General features: G+C 43.8%; 1 protein-coding gene and 1 long non-coding RNA gene across 2 annotated transcripts in view; one reads left to right on the top strand and one right to left on the bottom strand.

The window, feature by feature from the left end:
* The window catches only part of PTN (pleiotrophin), a 91,113-nt gene that overhangs the window by 11,109 nt on the left and 52,043 nt on the right, over nucleotides 1–27,961 (bottom strand). Inside the window, exons 2-4 of the mRNA XM_082240673.1 lie at nucleotides 11,584–11,693; nucleotides 8,711–8,884; nucleotides 7,287–7,448 (exon numbers count right to left, since the gene is read on the bottom strand). Coding sequence (XP_082096799.1) covers nucleotides 7,287–7,448; nucleotides 8,711–8,884; nucleotides 11,584–11,692 — 445 coding nt within the window. The 5' untranslated portion in view covers nucleotide 11,693. The remainder of the gene's footprint in view (nucleotides 1–7,286; nucleotides 7,449–8,710; nucleotides 8,885–11,583; nucleotides 11,694–27,961) is intronic.
* LOC309542121 lies at nucleotides 6,678–8,796 on the top strand. Its single transcript, XR_014224099.1, has 2 exons — nucleotides 6,678–6,919; nucleotides 8,530–8,796. It is a non-coding gene; the product is annotated as an uncharacterized lncRNA (long non-coding RNA).

Genomic DNA, 27,961 nt, shown 5'->3' with positions numbered 1-27,961 from the left:
GTCTTAGAACTTCTTGCAGTGACAGTTCCCTGAGGCAAAAAAAGGCCCCTACTAAAGGTAATAGGGACACGGGTAGCGCTGTGGGTTAAACCACAGAGCCTAGGACTTGCTGATCAGAAGGTCGGCGGTTCAAATCCCCACGACGGGGTGAGCTCCCATTGCTCGGTCCCTGCTCCTGCCAACCTAGCAGTTCGAAAGCACGTCAAAGTGCAAGTAGATAAATAGGTACCACTCTGGCGAGAAGGTAAACGGCGTTTCCGTGCGCTGCTCTGGTTCGCCAGAAGCAGCTTAGGCATGCTGGCCCCATGACCCGGAAGCTGTACGCCAGCTCCCTCGGCCAATAAAGCGAGATGAGTGCCGCAACCCCAGAGTCGGCCACAACTGGACCTAATGGTCAGGGGTCCCTTTGCCTTTTAAAGGTAAATGAAAGAGATGTGGGGACAAAATGCCTGAAATAGCTAGCAAGGGATGTGTGGACGAGAAGCAAGCAGAAAACTAGATTTAAGAAAGACAAATCTGAGGGGGTTTGAGGAGCCACTTTAAAATGTTGGCAGGGGGATATGGCCTGTGGCACATAGGTGAGCCATCCCCAGGCCTTTTTTCAGCTGGAACTCACTGGAACTCAGTTCTGGCACCTCTCAGGTGGGCGCCATTGCCATTCTAAGAGAACAAGGAAGGCATTCATGGTGAATTCCAGCAGCTCTTTTTCTAGAAAAAGAGCACTGGCCCTCTCTGATGTAATGTGCATAGTTCTCCTAAAATACAAACTGGAAATGGTCCTTCTTAAAGTGCAGTCCTATACAGCGAAATGGCCATGTGCCTTACTTTACAAAGGTCAATCCTCCATTTGACGGTCTGTCAGTCCTCTATTTTAAAAAAGGGTTGTCCAGGGTTCAGTGTAAATACAGTGTGAGTCTTTTAAAAGAGGCCCCGTGGAACATGTGTACTCTGTATCCATGGGGCCTCTTTTAAAGGACTCACCCTGTATAAGGAAGGAAGAACAGCAAGGAACTTGAAGCTGCCCATTAACAGTTAGCTTCTGAACAACAGATTTAGCAAGTACCCCAAGAACCTGGTCACAGTCGTTGCCTATAGCAATGATTAATGAATGTGCAGCAATACATATGTTAGCACATTTTCTGCATATAAGTTATATACGCTTTATGCAAATCTGGATAATCTTGGGCTGAGTTTGTGCTGAGCAAACTTAATACAGAGCAACTTGGCTCCTCTCATTTACAGGGCTGAACTGAGTGGCTTGGGTGGCTGAGAAGACCCATTCTACTGAGATTCCCTGGGAGAGTTCAAAGAAAGAAAGAAAAAAGATCTTCCTCCTTTTCAGCCCACTAGATGAGCTCTCTCATAGATTTGGTAATTCAGCCAAGATACTCATAGGGTCACCCTTCACAAGAGGCACTTTCAGGTGCTCTCCGTCTCCAAACTCCTATTAACAAGTCTTTGCAAGTGATCAAGATGAGTGGTTCTCTCCCTGTGACTGTTTACAGCTGACGTTTGTGGGTACTATTTTTTTAAAAAACAAGCATCTTTGTTTAAATGTGGGCTGCTTCATCTTTGGAACCCTGGTGGAAAGACACTTGTCAGGAAACAGCAGCACCTGCTGGCAGAAGGCGGCACTGCAGGCCACAGCAGTAGCAACACCCGGTCGACACAAGCTGCAAAAAAGAGGGACACCTAGGGGTGGAATTAGGACCAGAGACATGGCAATGTGTGATGAGTTGCCCATTCAGCTGCTCCCCTTCCATGGAAAAGCCTTTCAAGTCACATCAGTCCAGATGGACTCTAACAAGCGCCAAGCAGCAGCCACAGAAGGGGATCTCAGGGAAGCAGCAGTCACCAGAAAAGAACTCCCAGGATACAGCTTGAAGGCCCACAATAAAGCACATCATTGTTGGTCAAGGTCTGGTCACTGCCTAGATGGGAGACCACCAGGGGACTCTGCCTTGAGTTCCAAGGAAGAAAGATGAGCCATAAATGCAATTAACAAATTAAGAATTGATGCTTCAGCTGAGATTCCTGCATTGCAGGTTCCCCAGAATGATGTCTTCTAAAAGTCAGATAGTTGTTTATCTCCTTGACATCTGATGGGAGGGTGTTCCACAGGGCAGGCGCCACTACCAAGAAGGCCCTCTGCCTGGCTCCCTGTAACTTCTCTTCTAGCAGGGAGGGAGCCGCCAGAAGGCCCTCAGCGCTGGACCCCAGTGTCCAGGCTGAACGATGGGGGTGGAGAAGCTGGACTCACCTTCCACTCTCTGTACACAACTGTACATCTGGAAGGAGGTGCTTGCATGGACACCCCTTTCAGGCATCAATGAAAGCGTCGAACACAAAGGTTGCAGCCCATCACTGTCCCCACCCTGTGTTTATTGCCTTTGTCAGTGGAATATCTAGAAGGGCTCTCCTATACTGGTGGTTTTAAAAAAACCTCATGAGCAGACCCCCATTAACACTCTGTATCCAAGGGAATTTTTTAAAAATTGTATTTTAGGTGGTACTTATTAATTTAACAATAGTGATGCCTTTTTTGCTTTGTGGCATCGTAACTATTTTCCAGTGTTTGTGAGACACTAATAGATCTGAAACTACCATTTGCTGACTTTCTGGAACACATTTCTTACAGCAAACAGACCAGATGATTACAGCGGATGCTCAGGTTGCGAACGTGATCTGTGTGGGATGCACATTTGCAACCCGCAGTGTTCACCACCTGCAGCGGCGCGTCTGTGTACGCACGGGTTGCAATTTGGAACTTCTGCACATGTGCAAAGCACATGTCTCAAAGCGGGCTCTAGAGAAAGCCCATCTATAGGCTTCGTTAGTGATGTTAGTTAAGTAAGGGGCAGCTGCAAAATTAGGCCAAGCTTTTAAACATCTATACGTCTCCGGGAGTAGGGCGCCTTCTTGTTGTAATTCGATATCATAAAGTCTCCGAGTGATAATAGCTTTTGCCTTGTTCAGAGTTCCAATAAAAAGATTTTCAGGGTTTAGGCCAATTTGTTTGATCTTGTTAGTTATTTGCATAAGCCAAGGAGAGTAGGGAACTACAAAGCGCATGTGCGACCACCGAAACCCGGAAGTAACCTGTTCCGGTACTTCCGGGTTTCAGCAGGTTCGTAATCCAAAAAATCACAACCTGAAGAGTCTGTAACATGAGGTATGACTATATATGGTATAGAAGCATTCAACACATTCTCTTAATTACTATATTTCAACTTTGTTAAAAACAAAACAAAAGCAAAACAAAACTTTACTGCCACCACATCTGTGTAAAACCACCTTGTGTTGCATAATATACCGGTAATTGCCTTTCTACTGTTTGCAGTATTGGCAATAATATCAAATTCTGCACCACTGCGGTGCTGCTCCAAATCTATTGGCATGCAGACTATAAATTGAGCTACCAATGTTAATTGCAAGGAAACAATGTTTTATTTATTTAACTTTTAATTTTATTTATTAGATTGGTATAGAACCCTTCTCCCAAAGAACACGGGGCAGCTCACAACACAAAAAATACAAAATGAGAACACAAAATACATGATAAAAAAATAACAAAAACCAACCAATGACCCCTCTCCCACAAACACTTTAAAAGGACACAGAATGTTAATCAGTCAAAGCCAAAGGTCTGGTTAAACAGAAACACTTTTGCCTGGCAGCTAAAAATAAATAATGAAGGCACCAGGTCATCCTCCCTGGGGAGAGCGTTCCACAGATAGGGAGCCACTGAAGGAAAGGCTCATTCTTGTGTTTACACCCTCTGGACCACTCATGGAGGAGGCACATGGAGAAGGGCCTTAGGTGATGGTTGCAGGGTCCAGGTGGGTTCTTATGGAAAGAGGTTGTGCTTAAGGTATTGTGGTCCTGAGCCATTTTAGTCTTTATAGATCAAAACTAGCACTTTGAATTGGGCCTGGAAACTAATTGGCAGCCAGTGCAGTTGAGCAAAGATCAGTGTAAATTCGCCCCGGTGAGCCAATTTCCCAAACCATCTTCAGAGGTCTTCTTATCCTCTCTATCTAGAGCAAATGTTTTGCATGCAGAAGATCCCAGATTCCCTCTCCAGCATCGCCAGGTACAGCTGGGGATGTCACTGGTCAGAAACCCCAGAGAGTTAGTTGGTGTAATCAGTGTAAACGATACTGAGTTAGATGGATTGATAGTCCGACTCAGTAGAAGACAGCTTCCTATGTTCCTATGGGGTTTTTTTTGTGGCTCACATGTCAACACTGAACAGGAATCAATGATCTTCACACAGCACATAGTCCAACTATGGCTTTCGTTCCCGTGGGATGTAATGACGGACACCAACTTGGATGGCCTTAAAGGAGGATCAGGCAAATTAATTGAGGATATAGCTATCAGTGGCTACTAGCCACTATACCTATGCCATATCTTTTCTATCAGAGATAGCACACCTCTTAAAGCCAGCTGCTGGGAATTGCAATGTTGTACTCATGTCCGGCTTGTGGGCTTCCTACAGGCATCTAGTTGACCACTGCAAGAACAGGATGATGGACTAGTTGGACCATTCGCCCAATCCAGCAGGATATATACATATATATAGAATCATAGAATTGTAGAGTTGGAACGGCCTACAAGGGTCGTTTAGTCCAACCCCCTGCTATGCAGGAATCTTTTGCCCAAGGTGGGGCTTGAACCCACAACCCTGTGATTAAGAATCTCATGCTCTACCAACTGAACTATGTTCCCTCAATGTACAGCTAAAGAACAGTGGTGGGTATTTTCTAGCTTCTACTCTTGGTTTGCATGGAGTCATCATGATTCCTTCCCCCACTCTTCCTCAAATCTTCTGCAGTACAGAGACAAAACGTCAGCATGAAGTCTTCCCTGAAGGTAAAATGTTTGAGACACACAGCTTTAAAGGGCTCCTGCCTCCTTTGTTTTCTATCCTGCATCCGTCTCATTATCCAGAGAAAGTAAACCAAAAGAAAACTGTGATATTTGATTAGGCTCTCCTGTTTTTCAGGTGGCAGCAGGAACTCTGAACCAGTAAACAAGCATCCATGCAGCGCACCTTTTGTGATGGGCACACAATTCCTTGTCTTAGACACAGTGGTACATTTCACAGCTTCAGTTCCTGCTATCAGTTCCCCTGTGCACACAGCACTTGTTACAGCTGCAGAGTTCATTAAAAGACCCAATTAATTAGAACTTCTCCTTTTTTAAAAAACAACCTTATTTATCTGGGATTGACACAGGTATGCCTGTGAGCATGCAGATCTCTGTGTTCTGGGGCTTACATGGTAAATTATTCCTTCACATTTTTCACTTTTCTGAAGTTGTCCAAAATCCTGATCATCATCAGCAGCAGCAGCAGCATAAACATCATTACAGTAATAAGTGTCTAACAATACCTGGGCATTGTATATTACAGTTAAACGGCAAACAGAAACGTGTTCCTGGCTGCAGAGTCAAAGTCGAAAATCAACCACTAGGAAGGGTAAGGAAATAGACATGGTTTAGAAAGAAGGAATCCAATGAAAGGAAAAGTAGAGGTGGAGGGGAGGATTCCAAACCATAAACTAGAACTGCTTCAGTGTTTATAGAAGTTTCAGGGCAGAATAAATAGGTTTTTAATTTAAAAGACAAGAAGGGGAAGGACAGATAATGCCCTTCTTATTATAAGATCACCCTAAATATAGCTCAAGTGTAAACCAAGCTCACAGATTTATCTTATCAGAACATTTGTCATTTGGGGACCTACAAAACAAAAAGAATCTTTCCACAACTTTTTTCAACAGCTTGCCTTTCTTCTTAGATCTTGACAAAATGGCTTAGTTTTATCTTTACGGCAACACTCCCTATCCTTCACAGCCAAAGGAGGTGTTCCCTTTCTTAACTTATTATGTATTAAATACCTCTCAATTGTAACAAAGCCTCTAAGCGTTTTATGGTGGCAAACCTTACTCTCAGTCAATTCTCTATAAATCCTAGATCTCCTTTATCAGTAGTTTCTTTCAGACAATATAAGATGCATCGACAAGATCTATTCTAAAGGAATGCCATAGCCAGTCATTTCATTGGTAGTCTTTAGTTCAACCTGGCTAGAGGGTGATGCAACAATGGGAGCTGCAGAAAGGGGTGCTGAAGGATTCTGTCAAAAACAGAAATGGCAGAGGAAGATGCCAATGTAAAGAGATGGCTTGATTCCATCTTTTGGTTCCATCCTTCCTCTTTCAGACTGATGCATACCAATACATCTGATTGAGGTTTCATGCTTTGTGGGTGGTAGTTAATGAAACCATGCAAGGGTAAGGTAAAGGGACCCCTGACCATTAGGTCCAGTTGTGGCTGACTCTGGGGTTGCGGCGCTCATCTCACTTTATTGGCCGAGGGAGCTGGCGTACAGCTTCCAGGGCATGTGGCCAGCATGACTAAGCCGCTTCTGGTGAACCAGAGCAGCACATGGAAATGCCGTTTACCTTCCTGCCAGAGCAGTATCTATTTATCTACTTGCACTTTGATGTGCTTTCGAACTGCTAGGTTGGCAGGAGCAGGGACTGAGCAACGGGAGCTCACCCCCGTTGCGGGGATTTGAACCGCAGACCTCCTGATCGGCAAGTCCTAGGCTCTGTGGTTTAACCCACAGTGCCACCGGCGTCCCTCCATGCAAGGGTACCTTGAAGTTATCAGCCAATTTTTGCAAGTGTGGGGTGTAGGAAAAAATAGGGGAAATTAAGCAAGTAATAACATCTGACACAAATAGCTCCAGTTCTGCCAGTTGAATATGAGGCAATTGTCCCTGGAGAACACAGTGCAGGACTGTCTGTCTGTTCCACTGAGGAATCGGTGGCCTGGACTAATCAGAAAAGTCTTCTCTTGAAGATTACTCTTTCCTGGAGGTGTGTTTTAGCTTGCAGGGAGCCATCTTTGAATGGTAATTATATTCCCTCTTGTGACTGAAGCCTTGTGGATGTTTGTTTTGAATGGTTGCATGATGGCTTTGTGGACATGTTCATTGTTTTGCACTCGGTAAAACTGGGTTGTCCATTTCCCTTTTGTGGTCTGAGTTTTTGTTCCTGCTTACACAGTCTGCAAAACTCTAGTCAGCTCTCAAACAGGCCTGTGCCCCCTGCTTACCTGTCCTTTTAACTAGAGATGTTGAAGACTGAATCTAGGGCTAGCTGTACTGCAAGCCACTCAGCTATAGCCCTTCCCTGCCAAGGCAAGAGTTCAAAGAGACCAAGAGCAATGATGGAATGATGGGAAAGGCTCTACATCAATGATTTTCGAATGTGTGTTACCTTGAGGTTTGGGTTTGGTAAGCTTCCCACAGGGCTTTGAGATGGTGACCGTCTTCTGGCAGTCTGCATTGTGTAGGGCTCGCTTGAGGTTCCCAGTTCGAGTCTTCAAGGCAGTGTTTAGGTCACACTCTCCCCATGCCTGGAACTGGTATTTACACTCCGCTGCAAAAAAGATAAAAATAAAAAAAATAAGTGAGCACATAATATTTTATTATCAGCAGTTGAAAGGTAAGAAAGGTAAGAACAAAATACTTGAACATCCTTGTATGTAGGGTAGCTTCCTTCCCAAACAGGGCAAAAATGGTATTGCTTTTTTGTTCCAATTACTTTTGCTAATATTTATGTTAGGTCATCTAGGACCAACCTCTTTTATACCAGGCATAACAAGGGAGCCTTTAGCCCTCCAGATGTTGCTGGACTGTAGGGCCACACTCTGAGGCCACATTTACACCATGCATTTAAACGCCTAGGATACCACTTTAAATAGTCATGGCTTCCCCCCTAAAGAATTCTGGGAGCTGTAGTTCATTAAGGGTTCTGAGAGTTGTTAGGGAAACTATATTCGCCTCACGAGAGCTACAATTCCCAAAGGAGCTTAGCAATCAATCCATCTTCCCAGGGGACTTTAGTTTTTTGAAGCCAAAATCTGCTTTACAGAATTTGGAGAAGTGCAAAATCCAAAGGGTAACTGTGTTTCACTCCGCACATTGGTCTGGGGAGCCACAGAACTTCTCAAGTCACACACGCACACAAATGCAAAAAGTGAATTCCTCATGCCCAGAATTTTTCAACATGATCATGAAACCAAATGAATTATCTGTCTGCCCACCTGTCTGCCTTTACTTATGTTTTACTACAGAAAATTGCCTTGTGGGATATTGCATTTTCACTAGGTTTTCCTTTCACCCTGCATCAGAAAAATAAACGCTCCACAAATCTTAATCCTAATGAAAAAGAAATGCCTAATTTAGTAGGATGATATGCTCAAATCTCCAGCAAATGAAGGCAACAGAATGTTGCTCCTAATTACTTTTCACCATTGCTTTATCATTTAACTGTCTCATCAAACTGACTTCCTGTTGCTCAAAATTTCCTGTTCTCCCAAAGACTTTGATGAGCTAATTAACCTACTCAGTCTGACATGGCCATCTTAAAAAAATAAAATCACTCTGATTCTTTTTTGAACTTTTGGAGAAATGAATGGAGCTTGAAAACTCACTTTTGTCCTATGACGTCTCCACAGCTTCCTTTTTCTGATATGTCATCACATGGTGGCCACTTTGTGGCCGGCGCCAACGGCGCTTCCTCAAAATTCCAAAGGCGCCCTCTGGCTCAGAAATATTGGCAATGCCTAATCTAACAAATGGTTCAAGGTATGTACTCATACTTAGCCTAATGGTTAATCTCAACCCTGTAAACATTACCTCCAAATTGCTTCTTCCAGTTGCAGGGGATCTTACACCTTTGCGTCTTCATTGTTTGCTTACAATCAACTCCAGTCCGGGTGCCCTCACGGGTCCCTAAACCACAGTCTCCGCTGGTAGGGACACAAACACTCCATTGCCATTCTCCACAGTCAGATTTTTTCACCTTCTTCTCTGGAAAGAACCACAAGGAACACAACTCAGAAGAAAATAAAGGTCAGGGTGCACCTAAAGTAATTCGTGTGGACTAACTCTTGGGACAGGAGGTGACTGCAGTGGTGTAGCGTGGATTGCCAGCAACCATAGCCGTGCCAGGTGGAGGGGGAGGAAATGGATGGAGTACACATAGGCATTCAACTGCCTAACAGCATTTGCATCACCCAGCAATCACAGCAGCAGAGATAAGAAAAGAAGAGTTGTTCTATTGTCTGGAGAGGTCACTTCCTGGTTTGCATGGAGAAGTTGTTATCAACAAAGCCTAGCAAAGGAAGCATGGAGCTGTATTGAGGCAACACTGAGTGTCAAAACTTTGCACCCCTAACAATTTTGTGCCTGGGGCAGCTGCCTCTGTGCTATGCCACTGGGTAACTGCATCCTTGCTGTACTCTACTGAATACAAACCTTGAGGCAAGTTTGAGATTCCCCTGCTTAACCACTTATATATGATCAAACTGTCTAAGATCAGAGCTAGTTCTTTGCTAAAATTAACTGATCTTGGGGTTCAGCAACCCTTTCTTTCTCAAAAGTTTTCCCCTCCCTCACGTTGCGATGCAGCCATTCCAAGACCTTCCTGAGTCAGACAGTTTTGAAGATATGATGCTATATTTCTTCCCTGCTGTAAGCCAACGACTCCAGGGATGTCAGATTCTGCTGCATTCAATTCCTCCATTGCCATTTACAATGAAACACAGCATCAGCAACTTGTCACTTCAGCAAGTCCCCAGTCACTTTGTCAAAAAAAAAAGTTAATGGTTTCTTTGTATTTCATAACAAAGCACAAAGTACTTGACATTCTCACATCAGTTGAATCTGTCCCCCGGGAGAAGAGAGAGTTGAGGAGCCTGCCCAATAAAACCCTAATATTTGCTGTAAGGTTTTGAATGAGGAACAAGGCAAATTTTGAATGAGGCACAGAACTTGAAAAGCCTGGGTAGTTTTCCTATCCTTCAAATGAATCCTGAGAACCAAACAAGACATTTTCATCCCATAGCATAAGTAATATGACCAAATGATGACCACTACCGTGAATAGAGACATGTGACTCAATTTGCAGTAGGCTCAACCAAAGTTACTTAATTTGGGCTCATTTCAATCTAGGCATCTAGGTGGCCTCCATTCTGAGCTAATGAGAAGTCACTCTCCTGATGATGTAATCAGAGGGTGACCACTCCTTGAGGTCTCCCAAATCCCATTTCCTATGAGCCCCACACTTAAAATGAAACAAAACCCTTGTGGAAGCAAGGCCTCACAATGGCGATGCCTCACTATCAGAACTTTGATATCCAAGTAAGGTCTACAGGATGCATGGGAAACTGCATGCCCTATGGATCCTTGTGCCTGGGTTGCTGTGATGGCGCTCCTGAAAGTGTCATGCAAACCCTATGGAAAGGCTTCCCCCAGCAGAGCTGAAGTTTGAACATAGGTTTATGGGGGGGAATTCAGGCCAAAGTACCAACAAATATTCACGAGGATTTTATTTATATATAAAAGAAAATTGCAAATGGTTGCAGAAATAGTTCTCAGTAGTGGCGCCCTCCCTGTGGAACACCCTTCCTTCTGATGTCAAGGAGATAAATACCTATAGAACTTTTAGAAGACATCTGAAGGCAGCCCTATATCAGGAGGTTTTTAATGCTTGATGTTTTGATGATGTTTTTAGATATGTTGTAAGCCGCCCAGAGTGAATGGGGAAACCCAGCCAGATGGGCAGGGTATTATTATTATTAAGAACTTAATTTAAGATTGGGAAAATGAGAAACCTGGAGGGATGAAATGGACAAATTTGTCCATATTTTCTTCACACATAGGAGTGGGGTGGCAGTCCAGCACTCTAGCCTGAGACCACAATTGCTGTCCATCCATCATCTCCATGGCTGTGATGTAGTGATGTGCCTACAAAGTGTTTTAGGTGACTGATAAAGGTAATGGTAAAGGTACCCCTGACCATTAGGTCCAGTCGTGGCCGACTCTGGGGTTGCGGCGCTCATCTCGCTTTATTGGCCGAGGGAGCCGGCGTACAGCTTCTGAGTCGTGTGGCCAGCATGACTAAGCCACTTCTGGTGAACCAGAGCAGCACACGGTAATGCCGTTCACTACTTGCACTTGACGTGGTTTCGAACTGCTAGGTTGGCGGGAGCAGGGACCAAGCAACGGGAGCTCACCACGCCACAGGGATTCAAACCGCCGACCGTCTGATTGGCAAGTCCTAGGCTCTGTGGTTTAACTCACAGCGCTACCCGCATCCCGAGATGACTGATATGCCCCTCCCAAAAAAAGTGGTGGTGTTAATAACAATGGGCAGGATTCACCTGAGTGAAATCAGAGGAATCTTGCACACAGAATTCTGCAGTAGGACATTCTTCTTCCCCTCGTGCCCCCTAAAACTGGCTTGGGGGGGGCAGGAGAACCCCAGAATAGGATGTGGAGGGAAGCATATCATTCCATCTGACAAGCTGAAATGCTTGTGATGGTGGAACGACCAACATAGCAAGATGTTGAATTCTTCCTCCCAACATTTCCCCAACTAGTCAAGGTAGGGAAAAGGGGAGGGGGGAGAAAACACTTTATATACCAACACATGTATAAAACAGACAAGGAAAGTGAAAACTTTTCCACTTTTTGAAATTACTTGTAATAAGCAATAGCATCCTTACCTGGCTTTTCTTTTTTCCCTGCCTCGGTAGTGCTCACGGCTGCTAGCAGGAAAATAAACGCGAAGAGGACAGCTGTAAATACACGACTCTGTTCTTGCCGTTTCTGCATTCTGGGAATAAAGAGGCGGGTAATATATCAGAAGGCAATACATGGTATATGCAGACAATATATAGGTAAGATGCTCCAGAGCGACTAAATAAACCACTGTTTGTACTTATGGTGTACTGCTAATGGAATAAAGCACATTCATGTGCAAGGAGATCAAGGATCTTATTAGGAAGCTAGAAGATGAGCTCCAAGAAATGTCCCCCAGATTTGATACAAAGTCAAAGGTTCTTCAGGGACATGGGTGGCGCTGTGGATTAAACCACAGAGCCTAGGACTTGCCGATCAGAAGGTCGGCGGTTCGAATCCCCGCAACGGGTAGAGCTCCCATCGCTCGGTCCCTGCTCCTGCCAACCTAGCAATTCGAAAGCATGGCAAAGTGCAAGTAGATAAATAGGTACCGCTCCTGAAGGAAGGTAAACGGCGTTTCCGTGCGCTGCTCTGGCTCGCCAGAAGTGGCTTAGTCATGCTGCCAACATGACCCAGAAGCTGTACATCGGCTACCTCAGCCAATAAAGCGAGATGAGAGCCGCAACCCCAGAGTCGGCCACGACTGGACCTAATGGTCAGGGTTCCCTTTACCTTTACCTTTAAGGTTCTTCTAGTGGGCCTTGTGGTGGCAGCAGCAGCAGCGGCCTAGCAGGCCTTGCACCAGCGGCAGCAGTGGCAGGAGGTGGCGACAGAAGCACAACATTGTGGGCAGGAGGCTGAGCGTGGAGCCCAGTGCTGTGCAGCTTCAATGGCCACAGCTCCTTCTCTCTCATGCTCAGTAGAAGTTTGTTGCTGATGCTGTGCCGCTCTCAGCTCCACCCTCAGCCCCCTCAATATTGGGGGTGCTGAGCGCCCCTATAAAATTTATTGAGAGGGTGGAAGACACACCTCAGCCCCTAGGAGTTGGCACCTGTGGCTTTTTAAATTCCGGGACTGTCCCTGGAAAATAGGGACACTAATAGGGTATGTGGTTTTCTCATAATGGATTGGCATAAATGGCTACAAATTGATTTGGGTCCCTATAGCGATCTGTCACTACCTCAGCCCAATCCAGATCCAGCACAAATGGTTAAAATGAACAGTTCAGTTCAGTTTGGGATTCAGACAAATTGGTTGTACAGCCCTACTGAAGAATGTTGAAACACTGTGAATATTAAGGTGGTGGTGGTGTTGTTGTTGTAGTAGTATGTGTATTAAGGAGAGAAAAAGAATGATTACTTTGGCTGCATCAAATATGCTGATTTTTCCAAGAATATAAGAATTGTCAAAAAAATTGGCCCTGCCTGACTTATGGCATACTTCCCCCCCCCCTTAACTTTATAGAAGCTTCAGAACAATATGAAGAGGTTCACAACAACTGCCCCCCAAATCACTAGAAGTGGGATCCATTTTTTCCAGCATTTATGAACACTTATTATGAACAAGCTAAGTAGTTACTGAGTCCTAAGCAAAACAGATTTTAAAAAGCTTTTAAAACACAATGTTAATGTATCAATAATAAACAGCAATTTATATTACCAGCAAAACCCCCAAAGCAATAATCTAAGAGCAAAGTATAAGGTGATTCTAGATCATGGTCCTGTATATGGAGCATGAAAAACCTATTTGCAAATGGGGGGGGCAGAATTTCTTAAAAAGAAGGTGCTTCTGATTTTAAAATGTGTCTCTTTTGCATTCTGTTCCATCTAAAAGCATTAACCTATGAGAAGCTCAAAGGCATTTTTAGCTGTTTGTGTTGAAACAGCCGCATGCTATTCAGTTATCAGCTTTTATGCTAACCATGGCATCTGGATTCCACAGCAGTTCTGTTGCTGCAGTTCCCCCTTCTCTGATTTTTGCTGTGGTGAATGTGGGCAGACCACATTATCCGGTTGCAAGGCAAAACCCACATTTCTGGTAATAAGTCGCACTGAACTCAATAGGACTTTCCTCTGAGAAGACGTGTGCTGCTTGGGCATGATGGGACTTGTAGTCTTAAACATCTAGAGGGCACCAGCTTGGTCAGTTAGTGTAGAATTAGGGGGCAGGTTGAGATATAATCTTCTTCATCCTTTTTTCTAATGCTGTTTTGCCACTGATAGTGCCCACTTCTCCAATATGCCTTTAATTCCACTGGTCAAAAGATAAGCTCAGCCTTTCCCAATCTGCTGCTGCCTTCGTGCTCTTGGGTGCCCAGTTCCCACATACCCAGCAGCCAAAGGAAGCAATGGTCTGAGATAAGTCCAACAATACCCAGAGGGAACCAGGCTGAGGAAGGCTTGAGAGTGCTTAGCACTCCTCAACGGATTTCTATAGAAACTTTATACAGAAAATGGTGGCAGGAAAAGAGAAATGATCAGCCTATCAAGAGTTATTAGAGTTGCATCAAGGAGATGATAAGAATAAATAAATTAATGGAACAATTAGTAATGGGAGGTCACAAGTTTCAGTGGTTTTCTTATTTACAACTAGTAGAGAGATTTAAGTTGGATTAAAATATGGGCATGGAACAAAGTAAGATGGATTTTGAGATGCAATTGTGTAACGATGATGAACATGTTATATCAAAAATGTATAAACACTGGCTGAAATTTGAAATGGAAGAGGAACAAGTTAAAGAATGCATCATTATATGGGCACATCTTTTGCATACAGATACTGTATGGGACGCGGGTGGCGCTGTGGTCTAAACCACAGAGCCTAGCAACAGGGTGAGCTCCCATTGCTCGGTCCCTGCTCCTGCCAACCTAGCAGTTCAAAAGCACATTAAAGTGCAAGTAGATAAATAGGTACCACTCTGGTGGGAAGGTAAACGGTGTTTCAGTGCGCTGCTCTGGTTTGCCAGAAGCGGCTTAGTCATGCTGGCCACATGACCCGGAAGCTGTATGCCGGCTCCCTCAGCCAATAAAGTGAGATGAGTGCCGCAACCCCAGAGTCGTTCATGACTAGACCTAATGGTCAGGGGTCCCTTTACCTTTACCTTTATAGATACTGTAGCTGACAGGGAATCAGAAATCTTTTTCTTTTCAAAGAAAAAAAAGGGGGGAAATTGTGTTTGAGTAAACACTTACAATTAACAAAAGAATAAGTATAAAAACTATAAAGATGAGGATAGACGGATAAGAGACAATAACAATTAATACAGAAATACCATATGAAGATACCTTAAAGCAAGCAGGGGGAGTCAATATGGGGGGGGGGGGCAGAAGAGGAAGTTGAGGGAGGTTGGGAGGGGGGCAAAATTGGGGGAATGTATATTATTGAGTTTGATGATCTGATATGTTGCAATATGATAAAAATGTAAAACCTAATAAAAAATTATTAAAAAACAAAATCTTTTTCTTTTCATTTCTTCTTTCTTCTTTCTTCTCTCTTTTTCAGTTTTTATGTTAACTTTAGTACATTTTTTTTCTTTCCTTTTAAAGATTTAATAATAATAAAACCTTTCATTTGAAAGAGAGAGTACTCCCTTAATACTATGCTACGCAGGGTGGCCCCCGATGCACCTACAGAAAAGGGGATATGCATCATCAAAAGAAAGAACAAAAGACAGCAGAGATTTGAATACAATTTACATATACTAATGTATATGTATAGATTCAAATTTAGAAATTGCACCAAAAAACAGTCCTCTACCCCAAGAATGCATAACCTGCAGTTCTCCAGATGTTGCTGTACTACAACTCCCATCATCCCTTTCCATTGGCCTTGCCTGCTGGCACTGATGGGCAGAGGACTCTGACAACATCTGGAGATCCACAGGTGCCCCATCTCTTCTCTACCCACCCTCCAACTGCCCACCCTATGGAGATGGGGGCAACTGGAGGACAGTGCACTCCCAAATAAATTTTATGCAGACTGATATGGGGGAATTGACTTTCATCGCTCTGATTTCAGCACAAGACAAAAGCAGTGCATAAACGAGCCTCCAGTCTTCAAAAGCAAAGGCTTTAAGTTCATATTGAAAAGAAAGTAAAAGGACTCTGTCTCTAATCCGACAAGGGAAGAAGCAATTCTCACCATGAAATGTGTTTGAAAATGTCATTTGGCACTTTTAAGTGTCTCCTGCTGGTTGCCTTCTCGCTGAAAAGTCACATAATTGCTATTGATGTGCACTACTGTGAAGGGAAGCCCAGTATCGGGAGAATAAAGTGCTAACTTCTTCGGTGTTAGAGGACATATTTTAATACATAAAGATGTTGATTGCAATAAAGCTAATTGTATGGCCATGAGATGATGATGTAACAGCATCCCTGAAAAGCCCCATTATGACACTATAGTAATCTGTGAAGAAGAATCCATTATGTACACTCCATTCCCCAAGCATCATTTGACAAATTTTGCATGAGGGGTCACCAATGTGGGCACAAATGTACCCACTGGTACCTCCTATGTTGCCCATGAAAGGTTTCTGTAAATATTTGCTCAAGAATCTGCAATGCATGAGGGACTGTTTGTTCTTCCTGCTCACTGCTTGTTTGCACTTGCTTTGCCTCTCAGGCACTGAACATGCCCTATCAAACATGCCCACGTTTCATTAGATGCCAGGATTGGACACCCACTCTTCCATCTGTTCTGAATTCAGGAAAGGTGCAAAAAGTCACCCTCCTTGCAGGATTGACATTGGCTATCAAGCTGTTGCTGGGCCAAGTTCAAGGTGCTGTTACTTACATATGCAGCCCTATGCGGCAGCTAGACTGGTGACTGGGAGCGGACGCCAAGACCATATGACACCAGTCCTGAAAGACCTACATTGGCTCCCAGTACGTTCCCAAGCACAATTCAAAGTGTTGGTGCTGACATTTAAAGCCCTAAACGGCCTCGGTCCTGTATACCTGAAGGAGCATCTCCACCTTTATTGTTCAGCCCGGACATGGAGGTCCAGCTCCAAGGGCCTTCTGGCAGTTCGCTCCCAGTGAGAAGTGAGGTTGCCCATGTGCCCACTGGGTCAAAAAGACTGATTCCCCCTATATTCCATGCTTTCTAGATTTTGTGTTCCCACCTGGGAAATGGTGAATCACTCTACTTCCAGCCCATAGCATTTTCCCTTCACCCTTTAGTCCATTCCATACCTTTTGACTCATTTATTTGTGGCATTAAAAGAAAAGGTTTTTTTGTAGGAAATCACATTTAAATGCTCATTAAAAATATTTTAAAATGCATTCTTTCTCAGAGCAGGCACTGATATTTCTCTCTCTCAAAATACTTGTTTTCAAGTATACTTTTTCTACCTTTCTTCCCCCCAAAAAATATGACCTTTGCATTGGAGTGTTTGGGAAGTGCAAAGCTAGAAGGCAACTAAGTTCCGATTCACACATTAGTCCAGGGGCTTATGGAGCAAGTCACTTCAGACTGGAATGGACAAAGATCAAAATCTTTTAGCCCACCCACACATCAACAATATCCAGATTTTGTCCGCAACAGGGAGAGGCAATTACAGAGTCCACTGATTGCTTCCATTCACTCCGTATATATGCAAGACCTGGGGATGAATGGTGTCAATGGCTCGAGTCTTGAGGAAAGTTCAGCCACCTTCCGATATATCCACATTAGACTGTGAAACCAGGCATGCCTCTTATGATAAATCTCATTTCAAGGTGAGACGATCCCATATTGGACCCTAAGGCATATGTTCCGCTCTTCAATTGTTTGGCAGCGAAAAAGTAGCCTCGCATAGTGCTGCATTTGGGAGCAGCCCTCTGCTGAATTTCCCACAAAGATGGATATTCCCTGCAATGGAGAGAGGCAACATATTCACCCCAACCTCCACTGCATCCAGTCTCGTGATGGTGTTGACACACCTGTTCATGGTCATCATTCTTGCAATCTGTTGCTGAAGAATAAATTTGCCCCTATGGATAAGGCAAGTGGGTTGCATGTTCCCTGGCATTGAGATGCTCACTCATGTGCATCCCACTGAAAGTCATGTGACGCAGGGGAATGGCACCTGCAGCTAGATGCACATTTAAATGCACCACATTACTTCCAGTGGGATAGGCTTTTGAGTGAGTACCTTAATGCCAAGAAGAATTGGCTTGGTTACCACAGTGTTTCCTCTTACCCTTTGATGCCCACCCACTTGTGAGCTTCTTGCATCATTTACCTAAGTGTTGTAACATATTGCGCAAAGGAGAGAGATTATTTCATTGCGGGGAGATGCACAGAACTCCTGCACTAGCCCAACATGACTTCACAGCAACAAACCACCCCCTTTTTTTTGCTGCGGAGAAGAGAAAGGGATGGTGTGCTGTGCCAAAAAGACATTCTGGGTCTTTTGCTTTTGTTTTTGGTCAACTAGCCTCCATGGGAAAAGAAACTGCATCCATAAATTATCAACAGGGAGGGAAAAATTGGGTGAAGTTCTCATTGGTGGGTGTAAGCTTTGCCTTGCTTTTAAGTTGCTGGTGTATATATAAAAAAGGATCAGGTTGCAAGTGCTTATAAATATCTCTGTCTGAGAGCATGAAGAGCTGCTGGTAGTCAGAGTCCAATAATGGACTAGATCAGGGATGAGGAGCCTACAACCCCCCCCCCCAAAATATGGACTACAACTTTCATCATCCTTATTGCCATGCCATCTGGTGCTGATGGGAGTTGGATTCCAAAACACCTGAAGAGCCAAAGGTTCCCCCTTCCTGGGCTAGATAGATGCTTGTAGTTTGATCTCCCTAAGAAGGATTCACCTACTATGGAATTATTATTATTATTATTATTATTATTATTATTATTATTATTATTATTATTTATACCCCACCCAACAGATAATAATGATAATAATAAAAAGCGATAGAACATAAAACATTAAAAACTTCCCTGAACAGGGCTGCCTTCAGATGCCTTCTAAAAGTCAGATACAGTGGTACCTCGCAAGATGAATGCCTCGCAAGACGAAAAACGTGCAAGATGAAAGAGTTTTCCGTTTTTTGAGTCGTTCCGCAAGATGAATTTCCCTATGGGCTTGCTTCACAAGACGAAATGTCTTGTGAGTTCTTGCAAGTTTGTTTCCTTTTTCTTAAAGCCGCTAAGCCATTAATAGCCGCTAAGCCGCTAAGCCGCTAATAGTCGTGCTTCGCAAGACGAAAAAACCGCAAGACGAAGAGACTTGCAGAACGGATTAATTTCGTCTTGCGAGGCACCACTGTAGTTGTTTATTTACTTGACATCTGATAGAAGGGCATTCCACAGGGTGGGCACCACTACCGAGAAGGCCCTCTGCCTGGTTCCCTGTAGCCTCACTTCTGGCAGGGAGGGAACTGCCAGAAGGCCCTCAGAGCTGGACCTCAGTGTCTGGGCTGAACGATGGGGGGTGGAGACGCTCCTTCAGGTATACTGGGCCGAGGCTGTTTAGGAAGTCGGAGAAACCTCCAATCGTGATTTGTAACATTTTGTTGCCAAAGCATTATGGGAACACTGCAGATAGTGAAGCTGCTCAGCCCTGACCTCACTCTTCTCTGAACCATTTCAGAGAGTCCTCCCAAGAGTTGTTGCTTTCACTTTGGGAAGGGCAAAGCAGGAAGCAGTTCCTATGTCTCTGAAGGGGAGACGTCTGCTTGTACGGCTTCGCTCATCCTCGCGTGACAAACTTCATCTGCTTAGATAATTCCCTCCTGTGCCCGATTGCTAGAAGTACGGTGGGTAATTAGCAGGTATGAAACAAAAACACAACTAAGCAACACATGAACTGCAAGCTGCCAGTCGTGTTTATCATTTACACAGTGCTAATGATGTAAAAGGAAACTGTAAAGGCAATTCTTTAAAAAGCGGGAGGACTCTTGGCAAAACCTGTTTCTGGGGAATGATGCTCTTGGGGTCATTTTCATGATCCAGGAACAGCAGCTTTAGCTATTCATCAACATTTGTTAGGATGTGTTTAAATTTAATTCAAAAGAATAATGCATGGGTTGGTGGGAAAAGCTGCCAGAACCACGATTTGATAGCTCAGGATGATCAAGTACAAATGTTTTTAATGGAAGGTCTGTTGTGTTCACATGCTGCCAGAGGTTTTAACATCCAGCCACTACTAATTCCACTTTTTCTCACAATAGGTCATTAGGAGGTATCATTCAGGACAATTAAGTCATTCTGTGCTAGAGTAGTACAGGAAAACAGGTTGTGCTTCTACTTTAGAGCTAAAGGGCTGTCTCTGGTGGGCACAACTGTTTCAGGGAATGCATCCTTAAACCAGTAGGGGGAGCTGGAGTTTTCTGAAAAGGGGGTTTATTTGGACCCTCAGAGCCCATTATGGTAGTGTGGCTGTGATTTGTCAAAAGGAGGGCCTGAGTCGATTCTGAGTGCTGCTTCCCATCTCCTCCTCAGCAAGTTGTAAGAACAAAACTTTTGTTGTTGTCGGTATGAGGCCCAACATAGCTTATCTAGTGGTGGCTAACTTTGCTCTCACAAAACTTCCAACATTTTACAATGAAAACAGGGACACTCCTCTGCAGGAGAAAGGCTGAGGGCAAGATCTGGAAGCTAAAACACAAAGGTCCATATGACAAAAGACAAGCAAGGCAGGCCACAGGCTAGGATGGGGATGGGGACTATTTTTCTGCCCAATGGCCACATTCCTTCATGGGCAACTTTCTGAGGACCACATGCTACGAGTGGGTGGGGCCAGAGGCAAAAAGGGAGCAGAGCCATTGATGGGAATTTCATCTTCGTACAGTAGGCAACTTACTCCATGCTCACAGTCCTCTTTATCCTACATCCAGATGAGCAAGAGTTTTTAGTGTTCAGCGACACATTCCAGCCAGGCCAGAACACTCAGATGTTGTCTGGGGAACATGATTGAAATAAAAACACAGCATTGAATTCCTGTGCCTACATACTTTGAGAGCTCAAGTAAGAGTGGTAGGAGACATGGGAGTAGTGAAAGGTGGGGAATTCAATCCACATTGAAAGGAGGAGCTACCCAATTACCACTTTTTGGAAGAATGTGAGAACCAAAACATAGTCATCTTCAAAATTCACACTTATCTGAATTTTGCGATGAATTTATCCAGCCAAGTAATGTGTACAGAAATGCATATAGTAGAGTCAGGTGTGTGCAAAAATGCATACTTTGTAGAAAATAACATGCGGAAATGCATTATAATGCAGTAAATTGCTCTGCAAAAAATGTGTGTTGGGCAAAATTGCATACAAATATAAATATTAGGAGACATTTGCACTAAAATGCTGATGATTTTTCATTAAAAAGAAAATCAAAAAGTGATGTAGAAATGTGAAGAACTGAACTTAAGATTGGAAAAATGAGAAACCAAGAGAAGTCAAATTGGTCACATTCACCCATCACCACACGGGAATGTTGTGGTTGTGGGTTGTCTGTGCACAGAGATGTACACTAAGGTAGATTAATGTGGTAGGGACTTCAAGTCAGTAATAGCCTGTCAAATTAAGCCATGGCGTGGGGGGGGGCACGCATCACACATCTCTTAGAACAGGTGGTCCCATTGGGTTCCGGAGGGTTTTAGTCAATTGATTGGTTATATTAATTATTACATTGATTCATTTTAACACAAGGCTTTTGAAAAACCACAGGTGGCAGGAAACACATTGGGAGAGGCATCCCCCACCCCATCTTCTTCCACACATGAAGGAATGTCTTTCTAAGATGGGTCTGACATTTTAGCATCCCCTGAAAGCTAAATGCACCCATGGGCTTATGGCAGAAAATCATAAGAAACTTGAAGGTGCTAACTGGAACACTGGAAACGAGCCCCAACCAGAAATTAGCAGTGGGACCACATAACACCAATCCTGAAAGACCTACATTGGCTCCCAGTACATTTTTGAGCACAATTCAAAGTGTTGGTGCTGACCTTTAAAGCCCTAAACTGCCTCGGTCCTGTATACCTGAAGGAGCATCTCCACCCCCATCGTTCTACCCGGACACTGAGGTCCAGCGCTGAGGGCCTTCTGGCGGTTCCCTCCCTGGAAGAAGCGAGGTTACAGGGAACCAGGCAGAGGGCCTTCTCAGCAGTGGCACCCACCCTGTGGAATACCCTCCAGTCAGATGTCAAGGAGACAAGTAACTATGCAGCCTTTAGAAGACATCTGAAGGCAGCTCTGTATAAGGAAGTTTTAAATGTATTATTATTATTATTATTATTATTATTATTATTATTATTATTATTATATTTGCTGGAAGCTGCTTGGAGTGGCTGGGGCAACCCAGTCAGATGGGCGGGCTACAAATAATAAAATTATTATCATTATTAGTGGGCCTTAGCAGGACCCTGAAAGCTGCCTGTGGGTTCCAATGTCCTGAACCCTAGGATTTTTGAAAGAGATCTCTTATTGCTACCTAAGTGTTAAGAAGATATGCATTTCCCCCTATTTTCTGTCTGGTTCAACTGAATATATTTAGAGAAGCCTATGCTGGAAAGGACCCTGAGCCCTGGAGGTTTGGGCAACTGGCACTCTCCCTCTCTAACCATCCTTTCCCTCCACCCCATCAAGTAATACAGTTCCTATCTCCAGAAAAGGGTGGCTAGTTCAGTTACAGAAAGGTTTGATCTGTGTGAAATAAAGAATCCCACAAAGGCACATTCTGTTCTTTCATCCCTGCTTGGCCTAATTGGTTCATGCAGCTAATCAAATATTTCATTATCCCGGATAAATATTCTCCTTTTGTTCTGCTCCTGTTTCTGAAATAGATGGATTCACAATGCCAATGCAGGGCTGAACGATTCCGTGTAAGGGCTGAAGCCAATGCTCTTAAATGTGTTTTGGATACATTTCCATTTAAATGTAAAATCAATGTGAAAGAACGACTCCTCGACTAAGCACCAAGTTAAGGTAGAGGGATATAAATGGGTCGATTGCCCCAAAGCAAGGAAATGTCTAGTCAGACACATAACATTGGCCCAAGGGTATGGGCTTGAGGAGAGAGCAACCAAATCAGAACCTAAAATGAGTCCTTGTTGAGAATGTAGGAACTGTAAGACAGGGCCTTTCTCGGAATAGCTTTAGGACAATTCAAATGTAGAATTGTTTATTAATTGATGAAAGTGTTGTAAATCATGCATAATACACACACACCGAGAGAGAGAGAGAGAGGTCTCCCTCCATTTTCTCACCATTCTGCTGTTTGCATTGCCTTCCCTCCCCCATCACTTCATCCTAACATTATGACAGTATGGCAGGGCCAGAGGCATTACTTTTGCTTTAAGCAAACATTTGCCTATAGCATCTTCTTTACACTTGGACCACTGAGATGCCAGGAAGCACTTGGAAGCAATCCCTGCTCTGATTTGTACCACCTTGCACAGAAATTGTTTGAATTCAATCAGAGAGAGAAAGAGATGGTCACAGATATAGGGTGGTCACCAGTGCTAGTCCTACTCAGAGAAGACCCATTAAAATAAATGGACTTGAGTCATGCCTACTAATTTCAATGGATCTACTATGAGTAGGACTAATACTAGGTGCAACTAATAATCCTGAACCTTCTCTCTCCTTGCCCCTAACCTGTTGTTCTACCTGCTGAAGGAGGAAAGTCCATGATTTGGTTGGGGGGGGGAGGCTCTGCTTCTTCAAAGAGTCCTTCTTATCCCTCAAAGTCTCACTGAGGCCATTAGAGAAGGGTTTAGATGAGGAAGTGGAGCTCAGCTTCCTCACTGGGCCATCTCTCCTGCTGCCTTCTTCCTCAAGCTGAGGCTTTTCAGCTAGATGCACAGCTTGTAGTTCCTCCACAAAATCCACGGACACTCTCCTCTTCCCTCCTCACACCAAGTGTCTTCTCTCTATTGTTGTTGTTTAGTCATTTAGTCGTGTGCGACTCTTCACTCTTCGTTACCCCATGGACCAGAGGCACTCCTGTCTTGTCTTCTCTCTATAAGACCTCTTGATTCCATTCTGCCTCCCAGTTTTTCTCATCTACCTCTGAGACTTGGCTTCTAGATGAAGTCACTCCTGTCCAGGGGTGTCCATGTGACATCAGATTTGGGTAGCTGTGATTGGACCACATGCAGTCCTTCTTGCAGCAGCAATGAAAGGGGGGGGGGTCGGCTAAACCAAAGAGTGCAAGCTGAGGGTTAATTTGTTCTAAAAGTTTTAATGCAGTCAGTAGATACAGTGACAGGAGTCACACAGGGATTCTTCCAGAGAGCACTGGATGAAAACATGGGTCTAGAGGAGCCAACTGGTAGGGGGCAAGGTCCCTTCAGGCCCCCCTAAAATATTTGAGGAGGATGCCCCCCCCAAACAAACTTGATGGGCATTGCCATTTAAATGGTGTACATGTGCCACATCATGTGATCAATTATTTGGGATGCCCCCCCCCAATTTTATTCAAGTTGACATCCCTGCATGGGCCATAATGAGGACAGGGCATGTTGCATGCTTAGTAGTTGCATGGAGCAAAATGAATTTCCTCCAGCCTTGGTTTATTTTGTATAGAAGGGGCAGCAGATTCATTCTGTTAGAAGCCTATCCTGGTATGTTCTGCTGCCATATATAGGACTTGGTCTGTAAACCATTAGGTACAGCATTTTTGCTGCTACAGTTTTGTTCAGCCCTGTTTAGGGAAGCTTTTAATGTTTGATGTATCATAGTATTTTAATATTCTTTTGCAAGCTGCCCAGAGTGGCTGGGGAAGCCCAGCCAGATTGGTGGGGTATAAATATATTATTATTATTATTATTATTATTATTATTATTATTATTATTATTAGTTTGACACGTCCTGTGTTTTCTGGATTCAGTCTGTTTTCTTCAGCTGCTTCTGCTAACATGCTTAACCTGTGGCCACAAGGGATGGGAGGAGAATCATCAGGGAGTTAGGGTTGCCATGGTGGAAAATCCCAGGCCCAACAAGGACCATATGGTCTGACTCTGTTCAAGGCAGTTTTACATATTTAGAGCAGCAACGGGGAACCTTTTGGCCCTCCGAATGTTTTTTGGCTCCAACTTCCACTTGCCAAACAACATCTGAAGGGCCACACATCCTCCCATCCCTGGTTTAGCGTTCATGGAGCAAGTGCCAGCTTCTGAAAAGGGGCAAAAAAAATAAGACCACCACTCTTTATTGATAATGCACAAGAGAACCAGATAAAAGGAAGAGTGCTTCAGAGCAGTTTAAAGGGGTGAGTAGAGCTCACAAGACAGTTAAAGAGGAAGTGAGAAATAAAATGAGAGAACCAGCAGTTAATAAGAGCTCAGTAGCCGGAGCCACGAAAGCGTGAGATGGATAATGAGAAGGAAGAGGTTGCCTCAGACAACTGTGCTGTCAAGTTGCTTCTCCAGAGGAGCATGAGGGACAAGCATTACTGAGAAGTAATGGTTCATTTCACCATCGATCCCTGGTGGAGGAAAAGGAAATAAAATGCAAGGGAAATAGGCATGAGGTAATCAGCAGAAGTCATTTGAGTTAGCAGAGTTTATGAGAAGCCCTGAAATGAGAACCTAGGATTTCTTCTAGCAGAACAGGGCTTCTCTCTCCCTCCCTCCCCCTTTTTAGAATATGCCTATTCTAAAAACAACAACATTTATTTGGAAACAAAAATACCCTGCCTTGTTGTGCATAGAAAGCCCAAGGACCACATTCTCTTGTGCATAGGAACATAATGTGAGCCTGTTGGATCAGGCCAATGTGCCAGCTTGTTCAGCATCCTGTACTCAGAGTAGGCACCCAGGTGCCCACAAGAGCACTCGCCACTCCTGTAGTTTCTAAAACTGGCATTCAGAAGCAGTCCTGCCTCTGACCATGATGGGGGAGCATAGCCATCCTGGCTTGTAGCCATCCTTGTCCTCATACTTTCTTTTCTCTGTCCTGAATCTTCATTGTGAGCAGCCTTCCAGCAGCCAAGACAAAAGTTGGGCAGGGCATGTAGCTCTTACCTTTTGTATCTACATTTCAGCCATGCAAGGACCAGAGAGGTTTGTGTACACACCATCCATCAATCTGAGGAAGAGGCATTATTGCAGTTGAAAGACATTGTCTAGCCAGGCAAAAGCTGTTGAGGAGGGTGCACAGCATCAGTGAGGGGTTGTTTGTGGGGAGGTATATAGCCTGGGCAGAGTCCTGAGGGCCGGATGGGGAGACCTAGGGGGCTGCATTCAGCTCCTGGGCCTGAGGTTCCCCACTCCTGGTAACAACAACAACAACAACAACAACAACAACAACAACAACAAAGAACATTTCTATCTGTCACTTCTTTTTCCGTCTCCAGTCTTAACTAGATGCATTTGTTCCAGGTCAGAACTCCTAGCAGACCAGAGAGTTAATAAAACAGAACATTACCCCCTTGTGTCACACACTTGTCCATTCAGAGCCGCTGCCTCACCCTATCTCTTTACATTTATGTTAGCCTCTGATGTCTGCTGAAAGAGAACTCTACCCCGGCATTCACCTTTTCTCAAATGTAGAACATGCCATCCCATAAAACATCACCTTAATCATAACAACTGCATTTCCAAACATGGAACTGGGCATTTAATGTCTAATTGAAAGGTTCATGGGTGTTCCAATGAACCTACAAAATTAGCAAGAAGCAAAGGACTCGCAGCTTGGTGAAAGAGTACCTGCTTCGCAATTCAGGTTCAACCTCTGTCACCTGTATATATCAAGCAGAAGGTGATGGGGGGGGGGACTCCAAACTGTGACTCCAGAAAGCTCCTGCCTGCCAGAGCAGTCAATACTGGACTAGATGGGCAAATAATCTGACGTGCTATAAGGCAGCTCTCTATACTCTGATGAGAACTTAATCATTTCAGCATCAACCACTGCATGATTATCTGCAATGGGGAGGCATGAATGGAGCTGTCCCTGGTACTGAAGTGAAGTATGCATGGAGGAATCTGCAGGATGTGAACTGTGGAAAACCCTAGCAGTTGCACTCTGTGCTCCCTGAATTCCCTATCTCCCGTGTCTCTGTTGAGCAAAGAATGCTGTGGTGGTTTTCTTCATTGAACCATTCATTTATTCGGTGTCTATTTGTTGTTTTATTGTTTTATTTTGTGAACTACTTTGAAATCTCATGAATAGTGGTGTAATTAAAACATACAAACAAATAATAAAGCACATTAAATGGAGCCAAATAAATCCAGCACCATTTGTTTATTTAAAGCATCTAGATGCTGCCTCTCATTAAAACAATATGAAGGTAGTATTCAACAGAAGTACCACCTTAGAGACACCCATAAAGGGACTCCATCAAAATCTCCTTACCCATGCCGGAGTTACACATATAATGGCACTACCAACATTTGCCAGTTATGGGGGAGAAGAACTCTGAATATGCTTTTCCTTCATTATATGACCATAGGCACTAGTGAAGCATGCTGGAATGAAACATAGATGCCAACTATAAGCTCTGATGATGCTCCAAAGTGTATGACTCCCATGCATGACTGCTGCTGCTTGTGGGCTTCCCATAGGTATTTGGTTAGCCCAAGAACAGGATGAGATTAGATAGGCCACTGGTCTGATTCAGCAGGAATTTCTTATGTGCTAATGAAGCGAGCCCTGTTGAGTTCAATGGGACTTACTTCTGAGTAAGTGCTTATAAGATGGGCAGCTCTGATTTTGAAAATCCTCCCATGCTTTCTTCCACCAGTCGGTCACTTTCATCATCCATCACTTTCTTTCCTCTTCCATATCTAAATGAATGGCAACACATGTGGCATAATAACTGTATAAGAGTGTGTAAAAGTGTGAGATAATGTGGAGATATTCTCACTGGTATGCATTTTAAAGAAAGAATGCATGAAAGACTCATTTTGTGTCAGTTGCTTTTAGAATCCATATCCTGGAGGTGCAAAGTTCTGTTATCTTAACTGATTTATTTTTGACAGCTTTCAGGCATCCACGTGTCCAGCCTTCTTGCAAATGCTTTACCCTCCACTGCAGGGTTGGGGTCCCCTGCTGATGGCTCTCAGGCAGTGGCTGATATGATCCCTCAACTTGTCACCCCAAATTATCCTTTTCCTTTCTTTCTTTCTACCTCCCCCATACAGAGCTCTGCCAAAGCACAGGATGATCTTTCCCCTTTTAGTCCTAACTGTGCCTCGGGATTCTTTGTTTAATTTTTATCTGTGAGTCACTTATTCCTACACTATTTTTGCTAACATTCCCATCCCTGAAGCCCTTCTGAGAATAGCTACAGTAAACAAGCAGATAATAAATATATATTCTTTTCTATTAAAATTTCCCATGCTACTACTTAAAACAAATTAAATGCAAATAAAGCTGCAGGAAAGCACAAAATTGCCACTATTATTATTATCGTTATTATTATTATTATTATTATTAACAAAAAAAGAAGACTCTTATGATAATTGCTAGTAATTTAAATATCAC

Source organism: Podarcis vaucheri, assembly GCF_965113315.1.
Source record: "Podarcis vaucheri genome assembly, chromosome: 10".
NCBI classification, from domain to species: Eukaryota; Metazoa; Chordata; class Lepidosauria; order Squamata; family Lacertidae; genus Podarcis; species Podarcis vaucheri.
The sequence above is the reverse complement of the archived record's forward strand: the minus strand, read 5'-3'. Positions and strand labels throughout refer to the sequence as shown.